The sequence below is a fragment of the Pogoniulus pusillus genome, chromosome 12 (genome assembly GCF_015220805.1).
Source record: "Pogoniulus pusillus isolate bPogPus1 chromosome 12, bPogPus1.pri, whole genome shotgun sequence".
NCBI classification, from domain to species: Eukaryota; Metazoa; Chordata; class Aves; order Piciformes; family Lybiidae; genus Pogoniulus; species Pogoniulus pusillus.
The window spans coordinates 8,921,564-8,935,505 of record NC_087275.1 but is presented as its reverse complement, the minus strand read 5'-3'; the positions used below and the strand labels follow the sequence as shown (position 1 = coordinate 8,935,505).

At 39.0% G+C, this 13,942-nt stretch overlaps 1 protein-coding gene across 15 annotated transcripts in view; it reads left to right on the top strand.

Moving 5' to 3' along the window:
• The window catches only part of ROBO2 (roundabout guidance receptor 2), a 1,176,697-nt gene that overhangs the window by 719,410 nt on the left and 443,345 nt on the right, over positions 1-13,942 (top strand). For all 15 annotated transcript variants that reach the window (XM_064152296.1, XM_064152297.1, XM_064152298.1 and 12 more), the window contains one exon: positions 818-1,144. In XM_064152296.1, the coding sequence (XP_064008366.1) occupies positions 818-1,144 (327 nt within the window). The remainder of the gene's footprint in view (positions 1-817; positions 1,145-13,942) is intronic.

The window sequence follows — 13,942 nt, the reverse complement described above, 5'->3', positions numbered from 1 at the left end:
AAGTGCCCTTGACATGAGATTTCCAAATGAAAATACAACTCATGAATGCTTTCAGTCACTTCAAACAGTTATAAGTTTGTAACAATTGTACTCGTGCTAGTTCAAAGGCCACAAGCTACCCAATACCAGAGGACAGAAATGGTATTTATTCTTTTTGGGGAGTTCATCAACGAAGGAATACTTTTTTGACTATTTTATTTGTTTTGACTTTTTCTTCTGTTTCTGCACTTGGTCTGTTCTGTGGAAAAGAACAAAGCATAAATATAAAATTACAAAGAACTCTTAGCTACTGGGTGGTAAGACACAGTGTAAGTCTATTGAGTCTGGCAGATGAGAAGGCAGGGGAGCGGTAGCCATAAGTGGAATCTGGAATCACACAGAGATTTGGAAATAACTGCAAAGAGAAAGATTATTGGAACAAGAAAGAAAGATTTGTAATGCATGTGTGTATAAGAGATCCTCCTTTAAGCCCAGTTTGTATGTGGGATGGACTTGGTAATCATTTTATGAACAAGAAAGAGATACTTGTAACGCGCATGTGTGTAAGAGATCCTCCTTTAAGCTCAGTTGGTATGTGGAATGGACTTGATAATGCCTTAGAGGTATATGTATCTGTTGTCCAACTAAGGTTTTTAGCTTTTCGAGTGTCTAAGGCAGTCTTCAATATCAGACAAAAGAGCAGATGTGTACAGGTTTTTGTATTCTCTTTTTTTAAATAAGAGTGTTTGTGGCAGCAGTAACTTGTGAGAACTCTTTGTGAAGACTAAAGTAAATTGTTCTTTCCTCCTTTTTTTCCCCCTTTTTTTTCCCCCTCTAGGATCCCGTCTCCGCCAGGAGGACTTTCCACCACGGATTGTGGAGCATCCATCAGATGTGATAGTCTCTAAAGGAGAGCCAACGACTCTGAACTGTAAAGCTGAAGGGCGGCCAACTCCTACTATTGAGTGGTACAAGGATGGAGAGCGAGTGGAAACGGACAAGGATGATCCCCGCTCCCACCGCATGCTGCTGCCCAGCGGGTCTTTGTTTTTCTTGCGCATAGTTCACGGGCGCAGGAGTAAACCTGACGAGGGAAGTTACGTCTGCGTAGCAAGGAACTATCTCGGAGAAGCTGTGAGTCGCAATGCATCTCTGGAAGTGGCATGTGAGTACTTTCATATGATTAGCACTGTGTAAAACTTTATACTTGCTTTTTTCATGTCATCCAGTACTTACAGTCAGCAGTCTGGGAAATAACAGACGTAGCTAACTCATGACTAAATGTCATACTTGCAAGGTATTTTTTTACAAGCATTTACACAGTAAATGTGTGATTTATACTGAAGCAAGATTCTAGCCAGTGTGTAATCATGATTGGCACAAACGTGGACAAAGGCTAATTTTCCTCTGAAGAAGAATCTAATTTTTAAATTATAATTACAGTGAAACTAACATGGAAAAATACCTATCATTTAATATGAGGTGCATTGTCTGTTTCTCTTTATCTGCTCATCTTTTACAGCAACAGAAGCAGACAGCTTGTTGGTGACTCATGTTCTTTATTGCTGGAAATCTCAATATATGCTCCTCTGTCATAAACATGATATAGGTCTCATTCGTTATGTGAATAGCAAGTGAAATCGTTGGCCATTTCTCATAGCGTTCACACCAGTCTTTATCGATTCTCTTTGTCTTACAGAGAAGTCATTGCAGCTCTTTCAGATCCCACCCTGCATGCGCGATCTGTTTCCAGTAGTTAGCAGAGACATTCATTATATTCACATAGCAAACAAACTCATCATAAAAAAAAAGACAATATGTTGGATAATTTTTTTTTTGCTGCTTAATTATGTGGGTTGAAGAAACACTAGTTGTGTTTAGAGTATCAACTGAGGGAAGCTATGTCTTTCTGCATGAAGGTGTGTTTTAATAGCTTTATGAAGGCAGTATTCTTACTGGATGTCAACATTTCCACAACAGCACGTACTTTGGCAGTAGTTTCACTAAATGTGTTTGACTGATGTGGGGCTTTAGCACAACCTTGTATTGCTTAGTTGATGAAGAGTGGATTTAAGTACTTGTTAGAGAGTATGTTGGTTTAAAAGGGAAGAGGAAGATAAGCACATAAGAGAAGTCTTCATTCCTGATGCAGTCTGCTGAGTTTTGTTGCTAAACATGTAGTTGTTTTTTTTTTAAGAGGCTTTAGTCCTCTCAGAAATTGCAGAAAATGCCATATTTTGCAAATGTTCAAATAAGCAAAGAACAACAGACTTGTTCACAAACTTGTTTATAACCCAGATTTAGAACTGTTTCAAATAAATGAAAGCAGTTTTGGCACCCATTCAAGGCATGAATAAATGTGTGCACCAGTGAAAGTATCACAGAATGTTACTCAGTTATGGTGTATGTTTAGGATTCGAGAAGATGACCAATTTTAGGGGAGGCCGGAATCCAGGTGAGTGTGAGTGTTTTTTAAACTCTGAGAAATCCTGTGAGAAGGGGCATAAACACTTTGAAATTATTACAATCCTATTGAGATATAGACATCCTCTGTTCAAGTTCAGAAGTTCATTCAATTTATGCTTCAAGTCTTTGAAGTGACTGATTGTTCTGAACTTAAACATGCTCTACATTTCGTCACTTTTCACTGATCTCTGCTTCATTGACTGCTGAGAGACTTTAGTTACAGTATTTCTGGTCTCTGAATTACTATTTTAACCACTGTAGCTGTCAGCAGGTTATACAGGAACTGTATGTGAGATAGTTGAAGACTTCAGCAGTACTAAAAACTTGTTTTGTTGTCAGAGGCATTTTACAGCAGGAACCTAGAACCTGTGACCTAGGACATGAAACAATAGACAAAGCTTTTGTAATAGCAACATGTGGCAGATGCCAGCCTACTATTTTCATTGCTTTGACATTTAACTGGCTGAATCCCTCAATTTAAAAGGTGCAGTAGTTTAAAGCTGTTCCATTTCAGGAGTGCTTTGTCTTTCTTTGAGCCATACACTATCTATGATTACAAGAAGATCCTCATCGAAGGAAAAATAAAAGTAAATAATATGTACATTATTTTCCCCATTAATTTTAGAGATTCCACTAGTTTTACATTCACTGGTTTTAATAGCACATGGCAGTGCTTCACATCCTTTGGAAGTTGATAGCAAAATTACTTTTCCCCCTCAGTTTTGAGAAGCCTTTCAAGTTTCCAAGTGCCTTTCAGAGAACAGTTATTTTAAGGCTTTTAATTGTTTTTCTGATGTTAACATTTCTGGACTGCAAGGGATGGGTGGGTTTCTGTCAGCCTGTTTGCTCACTTGGGAAATGAGTTGTTGCTGACAGCCAGTTGTCAGCAGTGAGTCCTTATTCACCTGTTCTCAACTGCTGCTGAAAACTCTTGAGTTGCCTTCATATTTCAGCCCTGTCTGTAGGAGCTAGGACAGCCTCATGTGATCAAGTCTTACTTGTCTTATCTGTAATGGTGCTGAAAACTGCTTTTTCCACACCAAGCCGAGGTGTTTTCATCACCAGAAAAAGGGCAGTTGTCCTTTGCTTGACAACAAGGTTTTGGATTGTTATCTGTCTATAGGTGGCCTTGAATTTTTACATTTAGAGACAGATTACTGGGTCTTTTTGTAGGTTTGACGTGCTCAAGTCTGCTATTTTAGTGAAATAATTGGTGGTAGTTTTGCTTTGCTTATAAAATTGTCAGTTACCAATAATATGCACTTGTAACTTCTGAATGATTTATGAAAAAGTATTTGTTCATTTTATCTATTTAACTGTGGTCATGCTCATGAACTTGGATGATAGACAGTGTTAATTGTGGTTCGTTTGCTTTCATTTCCTTTTTTTTTATCTGAGCACACCTGCCACAATGAGTGGGATTGAAAGCATGTGGTAGATCTGTATTTATACATAAAGACAGAAGAAAAACACTTAGGTCATACATTGATTCAGACCATAGTGTGGCCTCTCTTGAATACAGTCATTTTACCCCTTGTTTGTTTACCTGTAGGGTTTTTGAAGCCATGTTTTGCAAGTTGGCTGAAAGCTCTAAGCTCTTCTTGATTTGAGTAGCATTGAACACCTTTCACAAACATGATGACTTCAAGTACCAGCCCATCCAAGGCATTTAATCATGCATTTAAATCTGTGCCTGTTCAGATCATGTGCATATAATCAAGGGCAGGTATTGTGTATGTGTCCACAGGAAAAACTTCTCCATTAGTGAAACTTTGAAGAACTATGATTTCACAAGTTACTTAAAAAACATCATTAACGTACAGAGTGTACTTTTAGAATGTTTTTGCCTTTAAGTTAGAAAGTCTTCATTCCAGAAGACATTTAGGAAGAGATGACACCAAGCTAGGAGCAGGTGTTGATCTGTTGGAAGGTAGGAGAGCCCTGCAGAGGGACCTGGACAGGCTGGATGTGTGGGCAGAGACCAGTGGGATGAGATTTAACAAGGCCAAGTGCAGGGTTCTGCACTTTGGCCACAACAACCCCAAGCAGCGCTATAGGCTGGGGACTGAGTGGCTGGAGAGCAGCCAGGAGGAAAGGGACCTGGGGCTACTGATAGATAGTAAGCTGAAGATGAGCCAGCAGTGTGCCCAGGTGGTCAAGAGAGCCAATGGCATCCTGGCCTGCATCAGGAACAGTGTGGCCAGCAGGACGAGGGAGGTTATTCTTCCCCTGTACTCAGCACTGGTCAGACCACACCTTGAGTCCTGTGTCCAGTTCTGGGCCCCTCAATTCAAGAAGGATGTTGAAGTGCTGGAACATGTCCAGAGAAGGGCAACAAAGCTGGTGAGGGGCCTGGAGCACAAATCCTATGAGGAGAGGTTGAGGGAGCTGGGGTTGTTTAGCCTGGAGGAGGCTCAGGGGTGATCTTATTACTGTCTACAACTACCTGAAGGGGCATTGTAGCCAGGTGGGGGGTGGCCTCTTCTCCCAGGTAACCAGCAATAGAACAAGGGGACACAGTCTCAAGTTGTGCCAGGGTAGGTATAGGCTGGATATTAGGAAGAAGTTCTTCACAGAGAGAGTGATTTGCCATTGGAATGGGCTGCCTAGGGAGGTGGTGGAGGCACTGTCCCTGGGGGTCTTCAAGAAAAGCCTGGATGAGGCACTTAGTGCCATGGTCTAGTTGACTGGATAGGGCTGGGTGCTAGGTTGGACTGGATGATCTTGGAGGTCTCTTCAAACCTGGTTGATTCTATGATTCTATGAAATAGGAAATTGTGTTTGAAGATGCAGTTTAGGATTAAGATAAGTTACTCTCTTTATTCTTTAAATGCATTAGTCTATGGTATGTTTTCTGGTGTTACTTTTTCATTCTGAGGAAGCTCTTACTGAAGGAGCTAATGCTAGCAGCAAAACCAGTGCGTGTGTGGCAAGTTCTGTTGTAGTGTTTGTATGCTTTATGGTTAAATCAGTAAACACTCTAAAACAAGTACAAAGAAATACATTTTAAAACCTGTAAAGTGTAGTTTTTTGCTTCTGTTTATTAGAACTTCTTACTGAAATTGAACAAAGACTGACATCATTAGAAATGCTCAGATTTTCTCGAGAGGATTTTACAAAGGGAAGTATTGAAATAGCTTAATGTTTTATGAAACTGTGTTCATATATGAAAGCCAGAATTTTTAACTCGAAGTCAGTTCTTCAAAACATACACATTGACATGGTTGAACTTCCATGGTGGAGTTTTCCAGTGGGAATATCAGGAGACACATTTACAATAGCGACTAGGATTTCAGTTGCAGCACTGGGACTGCCACATGTAAGCAAGAAAAAGAGCACATGAGGGTCCTCACACTGGCTCAGCCTGTCTCTGATGTAGACTTAGTCAGCAGCAGCCCCCAGAGATAGCAGCTGTAGCCCCAGGTGTTAAATATGTGACAGCAGCTTGATCTATCGACCACTGTAAGAGAGGGATTTGGCCTAAATGAAAATTCATGAAACATTGATGAAGTCCCCAGATTATTTTTTTCCCTTTTCCAGTTTTGTGCCAATGCAGCGAGGAGAGATTAAATGAGGTGTTGAACGCTTTAGTGGCAAGGAGGTTGTGGTTCAAAGGTCAAGGAAGAGGGAAAACTGAGTTTTTTTTTTTATCTTACTTTACTTTAAAAGAGAACATGAAGCTTTTCAGATAAGATGGGATTTTCTGCCATTTCAGTGTAAGAATAAAGCTTGGTAATATGCACAAATATGACTCTTTTCTGCATGGATTGGCAAAGGATATCAGTGTGTAGGTGGTGCTAATAAAAAAATGGAAGACTCTAAGCCATAATTCAGGTGGAGAACCAGAAATAGATTGAATTTTGTAATGGCAGTATAAATTTGAGTTTCCATCTCTCTGAGTCAGTGCTTGAACTGAAGTCATTTAGAGAAAGAAGAGGTCTTGCATTGCTTATATGTCACAGATTGCTTGAATAGCAGGCTTTGGAACAATCACTAAATGTAATGATCCTGTTTACATTAGATCCAGAACTGAATTATGTTCTTATCTGTGACAAGAAAGGTTATAGTAATACACAGAGTTTAGTGGGAGGGACAGGTGTATTCCAAAGCAAGCACAAACCAGACCTTAAATACAGGTGACAGTAGTTCTAAGGCGGAAACAGCAGCGTTTTAATATGCAGTGAGTAAAGGCTGAGAGGCATAAAATACAAGCAATACAATCATCTCTTTATTGTAATGCCAGCGGGTATTTGCTGGAGCATATAAAAATGGTGGCAATATGTTCATGTAAAAGGAGTTAATCATTTCATTTGAGAGATTCAGGGTAAAGGCCACCTGTACAATAGGGTAAAAACTGAGTACTATGTATATGACTCTAAAATGAGTGGACTTTTTTTTAATGTAGTGTATAGTCAACATTTGACTTAGATATATTTTTTTTATATATCTATTAATACTAATTTAAAAGTCTGTTTTTTATTTGGGTTACTTTCATGTGTGGAGAGTACGTCCTATTAGTTTACTTCTCTTGCCATTATATCCTATTAATTTACTTCTCTTGCCATCAACCCTGTAAACAGTGAAAAAAGCTTTCTGTCTGAGCTGGCAGTCTATTGCTGTCATCAAGACAGAATTAATTACTGTAGAAACTAAAACGCTGGAGACTTCTCCTGTGGATGAGACACATAAGGATACTCAAAAGCGTCATGCTTTTTCTTTCTGTAGGCTTCTTGGAGAAGAAGTATAACAAACTATAGCTATTGGCACACCATACTTAAATCCCCCTCATAGAAGAGAATGAAACAGATTTTATCTAATCAGTGAAAAGGCAGGTTTGATAACATAAAATCACAGAACTGTAGAATGACTAAGACCGGAAAAGACCTTTAAGAGTATCAAGTCCAACCATAACCAAACTATGCTGACTACTAAACTGTATCCTGCTTCTTAAATGCCCCCAGGGGTGGCAACTCCCTGGGCAACCTGTTCCAATACCTCACCACTCTCAAGTAAATAATTTTTTTCATGATATCCGATCTAACCCTCCACTGGCACAACTTCTACCAAATTCTTCTCATTCTATTACTAGTGATGTGGGAGAAGAGACCAACACTAGCCCATCTGTCCAGCCAGTTTTTAATACAGCAGAGAGTCCACCTGTCTATGCCATGGGCCACAAGTTTCTCCAGGAGTATACTGTGAAAGATGATGCCAAAGGCTTTACTAAAGTCCAGGTAGACAATGCCCATGGCCTTTCTCTTGTCCATTAGGTGGATCACCTCATAGAAGAAGAAGAGGTTGGTCAAGCTGGACCTGCCTTTTATGGATGCAGTGCTGGCTGGGCCTGATTCCACTGTTACCTTGCACTTGCTGTGTGAGCAAGTGAACCACCTTATAGTCTTTCCTGATACTTAGGTTGGGCTGCCAGGCCTGTAGTTCCCTGTATGCTCCTTTGGATCCTTTTTATAGGTGGATGTCAAGTCAGATCACCGGAGGCTTGTCAACATCTCCACTGTTAACCAGGACTGCTGAGAGATGATGGAGAGTGGCTTGGCAAGATCCTCTGCCAGCTCACTCAGCACGCTTGGGTGAATTCCATCCAGCCCCATAGATTTGTGAGTGTCCAAGGGGCATAATAGGTTGTTAATTGCTTCCTCCTGGATTACAGGGAGTTAGGGCTGGAGAGCAGCACCATCAGGAAGCTAAATACTGTGAGGATAATGGGCCTAACTATTAAAGGCTGAGGCAGAGAAAGCATTTTGCTCATCCTTGACAGCAGTGTTCTCCCCTGCATCCAATAAAGAGTGGACATTTTCGTAGACTTTCTTTTTGTTGTTAATGTATTTGTAAAAACCTTTTTTGTTATTCCTCATGACAATAGCCAGGTTGAGTTCTAGCTGGGTTTTTGCCTTTCTGATGTTCTCTATCCATGACCTAACTAGATCCTTGCGCTCCTCTTGGCTTTCCTCTACCTGTTTCCAAAGGTGGTAAACTTCTTTTTTTCCTAAGCTGAGCTCCATTCAAGAACTCCCTTGTCAGCCAGGTAGGTTATCTTCCCCCACAGTTTGTTTCATGACACATGGGGACAACCTGCCCCTGCTTCTCTAAGACTATCCGTCCTTCAGCAGTGCCACTGCAAGTGCTGGCTCTGCCTGTGCCACCTGCGCAGCCCACCTTGGCACAGATGTGCAGCTTTCCAGTGTCGGAAAAAAACCCAAGAGCTCCTGCTTGGGATTGCTGGGGAATTGCTGTGATTCCTTCTTCCAGTGCAGACTTGACCACACTGGAGCTGGTCTCTACAGCAAAGTAGGCTGCTGCAAGCATTCTGTGCATTCCTCAAGCTTTCAGTAAGATTGGGGTGAAGACATAGGGAATATCATTGTTAGAAACCATTACATAATATAGCACTTCTGTAGAGGGTGTAATATAATTCTTACAGTCACTATCAGAAATTCTAGAGGTTATTAAATATCAGTGAGTGAAGCTATATCAGATAAATTTAGACTTAACTGATATCTCTTTGCAGTAGTTCAGATTATGTACCGTATTTAGCTTTTAGCTGTGTGGGTTTCTACTGCATCTGAACTCATCTGGGATAAGAAACTTAGATATGAGGTTGTGATTTTTAAAAGATGTGAGTTTTGTATGAGTAACCAGAGTGAACTTTTGTGATGGAGGTGCTCTTCTTCAGGATAAACTAAACTGTATCTCCTGTCATTAACACGTTCCTCTCAAATTGTTTAAAATGTGCTTCAGCACTAATGCCTTCAGCGTGGACAAAACCAGTGTTTGCTGTACTCATCCACTGAGATTTAGGTAACAGCACTGTTACAATCTTAATTTCTTATCTGCTGAGCTTCATCTGGGTGTGCAGATACTTAAATGTTTAGGGTGAAAATACTAAGAACTCCTCACATTTGAGAACTAACATGTGCGGTAATTAACATTATTTCAGTCATTATTCAGTCAGCTGTAGAGTGTCTGTAGATTTCTCCAGACCTCATTTGTGCTCTCTGCTTTCTTTGTTGCTGTTTTCATACTGTGGCCATCCTATAACAGATTTTTTGGCAGATATTCATAGGACAGTGAGCTCTAAAAAGTATGAAACAAGCAGTCTTGGGTACTAGCAGAGTATTGTGAGTGCTGAAACTCATCTGGTTATATGTACTGAGAAGGGTGCATGAGTAGCCCAGTGGAAAAAGATCCTGAACAGCTGGAATTTGGATCTGCTATGTGAATTAACTTCAGAATAGATTATTATGTCTTTGTAGTGTGTTCTCTGGCACTGTGTAGTTATACAGTCTAATGTCATACCCAGTGTTCCTGCAGCAGAAATACTTTCTCGCATCTAGAACTAGAGGAGCTATCTGTAGGGTCTCTAATTTATTCCTTGATTTCTTTTGCTCATTATCTACAATTTTCCCCACCTAAAAGAGAACTTTAAGGGCTACATTCTTTTTATTTGAAGTGCCCTTGATCTGACTCTGCATTTAATAATTTCTTGCACGTTTTCTCATTTGATTTTTATTGGCTACCTTCTTCACTTTTCCTTTGATTTTTTTCCCCCTTTTTTAAATCAAATCCTGCTGCTTTTATGAAGTGTAGAGCATTTAGAGATATATAAAGTTTGTAGCTAAGGAACAACTGATGACTTTACAGAAACCTTGAAAGAGATCAGCTGTTGGCTGATCTGTTAGCATGGGCATCATCGTGCACTGATTTTCATTGAGTTTTTTTGACTCTTATTTCCCCTAAGAAATGAAGGAGAGCAAGATAACACTGCAGTTTTTTTACAACTATGTTCCCTTTCCTCAGGAGTCTGTAAGAGCTCTTTGTATGTTAACTGAATTATTTGCTATTTTTGGCATATGCTTCAGGCTTTGCACTGTTCTGCAATGTCAGGTAGGCTTAAAAAAACTACTAATTGGAGGCAGTATTTTAGACCGTTCCTTTGCAAATGATGCATGATCTCGAGTCTAAAGAAGCTCATTACCACTGTAGTAGTAGCTACTGGAGTGAGATAGATGGGTATTTTGTATATACACACATATTTGTCTGTTTGGGTTTTTTTTTTTGTTCTGATAGTCATCATACTTGTTTGAGGACACCAGAACTGTACCCTCCTGCCTTATTTTACTTTATTTTCTGCCTTTGTTTGGATATGCTCTTTCCCTTTTTGGGTTGATATGGTACTAAAACTTAATCATGGCTGCTTTGATATTTCAAATGCTCTCAAAGATGTTATTTTTCTAGTATTTTGAATTCATGTGGGAAATGAAAGTATGAGTTTGTTTCTTCTTGCTTGAATTTTTCAAGTGACAGTGATGTGAATATATACTGATAATTTGGAAGTTGCTGCTTCACCATCAGAGCATGGAGCTGTACACAGTCACTTTCTCCTGTCTCAGATCGGTCTGCAAATGTACAAAGGGATATAGAAGTGTAAAGAACTGAGACCCCTGGATCACTGAGTCTCCTGTATTCTACATAGCAGTATTTTGCAAGTGCATTCAGAAATGCTTCAGGTTGCACTTTGAAAAGCAGTTTGGTTGCTTTTCATCCCCAAACTTACATTGTTCCCACTTCCCCTTGATATCCTGCCTTGGAACTTGTATCTTCTAGTGATGAGAAAAGTAGGACTAGTGTTTCCAAGCAAACACAAACATGCTTTATTTATGCTTGTTCTTGTGATCTGATTTTTTCCTTTAATTTAGTTGTTTTCTGTCGTTTGTATTTGTAGACCAAAGTGGTATCACTTCTTAACTCTGCTATTGCTAAGCCAAGAAAAGCTCATCTGTTCTCTCAGAAAATATTTGCTTGATCCTAGTAGTCATCCTTCAGCTTTTCCAGTGTGCATGCATTTTTTTAGACATGGGCAGGTAGATTGCAAATAATATTTCAAGCCTTGAATACCATGCATTGTAAACTAATGATAATATTCCCTTCACGCTTCCTTTCTCTGTTGGTCCTGGGATCGTGTCTAATTTTTTTTAAGCAGTAGGTAGCTCATAGCTGTCCTAATCTGATGCAGACCTTTCTCTTCCTCTATGATTGTTAATAGATAGTTTCTACTTTACTGTAAACTTCCTGTAATCAGGTGGAAATCATATGATTTTATGCTTTCTATTATTCCACTTCATCTAGTGTCTTCTACACTGCTTTTTAATGTCATCCAGTTCATTCTATGTAATGTGATCCTCCTCTTGGGTCCTACTGGGCTTGTTGTCTAAGCTTGTATGTTGAAGTAAAAGGTGGGTTTGAGTTCAAAATTGGCAACTTTTTAATTCACTTGCATCTTGCTGAAGAACTTTGTTTCTACTGATTAGATTTGAACCTACCTCTTGCCCACTCTTCATGCAAAATTATTTGATAAAATAAGTGGGAAAGGAACAAGCTTCTGTCAGCCTATGAGCAGAATACCAATGCAGCAAGGTTGAGCCATGTGAACATTGCTTTTAGTGAAGAAATAGCTGTGTTAACTCTCATTTTGCTTCTGTTGCAACCTCAAATCACCAATCCATACAGGAGTCTGAGGGAAAATATCCCCAGTTTAAGCAGATGGGGTGAGTAGCAGTTTTGCAAATGTAGTTAGTCTTTTGAATTATTTTTTAGAGCTTAGTATGTGCAAAATTTCCCCATCTGCTGTATATGTGCACACATAGAAGTGTAATTTGGAGCAACTTAGACATGGAAAAAGAACAAAATAATTCAGCTTTAAGAATTAATAATTCAGTGCTATACATAGTGCACTTGGTAATTGACAGAATTATAAACCCCTGAAGTTAACAAATAATAGGATGATCACTTTGTATTTTAGCAGAGATGGATATTAAATGGAACTTCAGATATGATTATAATATGAAAATCCCTGTGTTTTATCCAGAAGAGCACTGCTGAGATAGTTACATTAAATGGCTCAGGTTTTATTTTATATAGAAGAAAAAAAATGAGTTATGGTGATGAAATAGTGTCCTTAGAATAGCTCTTAATTTATTTCCATGATAAATGCAAATTTGTCACAGGTTTTACATGTGCCTACAGCCTTCAGAATATGCAGGTTTTCAGTTAGTATGAAGAGACATTTGGTTGCTGTATGGTCACACAGTGATTTTAAGCATTTTTATTGGCTTTCAGTTTTGAAAACTGAGATTGTGATTTCAGTTTTTAGGAGACTTTTCCCCTTTTGCATCGAATGCAGTGGTATAATGCCCTACTGGGTCACACCAGTTAAGTCCATCTAGCGTCATAGTCATTTAGGAGAACAAATAAGCTTGAAAACTTCAAGTGGCTCATTGCCCTTATGAATTCTATGAAAGTGCAATTATTTCTCTGGACTGGAATCTGAAAAAAGGCACAGATAGTGGAACATATGAAGTAGGTGAAAGCATCTGATGAGTGAAACACTGCCACCTTAGTTATTGATATATTTGTTATTTTCACAACGTTATGTCTTTATGAAACACATATCTACATAAAGTTTCCTCTCTTGTTACTTTTCCCTTTCTCATTACTTTTCTCCTGAATATTTAGAATGTTTTTAAATTAAGTTGATAACCAAGCCCATGTGGGAGCACATTTTTGGTGTAAATTAGAAGTTTCTGAAGCAAACTGGAAAGTTAAATGAACCTCATCAGTGTGTTTCAGGGTGGTTTATTCTTCTATCCAAGCACCTTGGTTATTGAAGAGTAGCAAAAAAAACAACCTGGAAATTATTTTTTGAAATTTGCTTTTGTGCTTTTCAGGTTGTTTCTAATCCTTTTTTCTCATTTTTATATATTGTATGTGGCAAATTTGGATCAGCAACTAGAAACAATGTCATCCTCGAGTAGTCTGATTCTTGGGTTAGTTAAATAATGTTCACTCTTTCAATTGTTGGAGGGGCAGATAAATAGCCTGCACTTCAGATGCTTAGCTGTGGAATGCAATTTAAGCCACTCTAGAGCTAAAGATATATATGTTAGAGCCTCTATTCACCTATTCAGATTCAATTAGCACATGTATAATTTGCTTCTACTGCAGAAATAACAACTCAAACCAGTAAATTTCACTCTTGGAGATGCATACCTGAAAGTCAGTGGTGGCCACATAGAACCTTAGTCATTTTTCTTTGAGATTCAGAGCTATCTAAGTCATGTATCATGTTAACTGCAAAACCACAAGGAGAAGTCAAATCTTTTGATTGGTAGTATGATATTTTAAGAATGAGGGATTTTAAAGATTTTTCCTTTGCCTCTCTCTGCCTGCTACAAAAAGGTGTCTGTCTTCATGCTTTGTTCAGATAGTGTTGCCAACACAACCAGAGCAACATCCAATTCTGAAAGTACTGGTTCCTGTAAATTCTTTACTCAGTATATCTTATATGCATTACATAGATGTTGATTCTGTCTGCTTTACTGAAATATGCAGAAACACTCCACCCTATGGCAGCATTTGATGTAAAACTTAGAAAGCAGGCCATAGGTGGGAGAAAGAGAAACACAAACTAAAAGGTTTCATT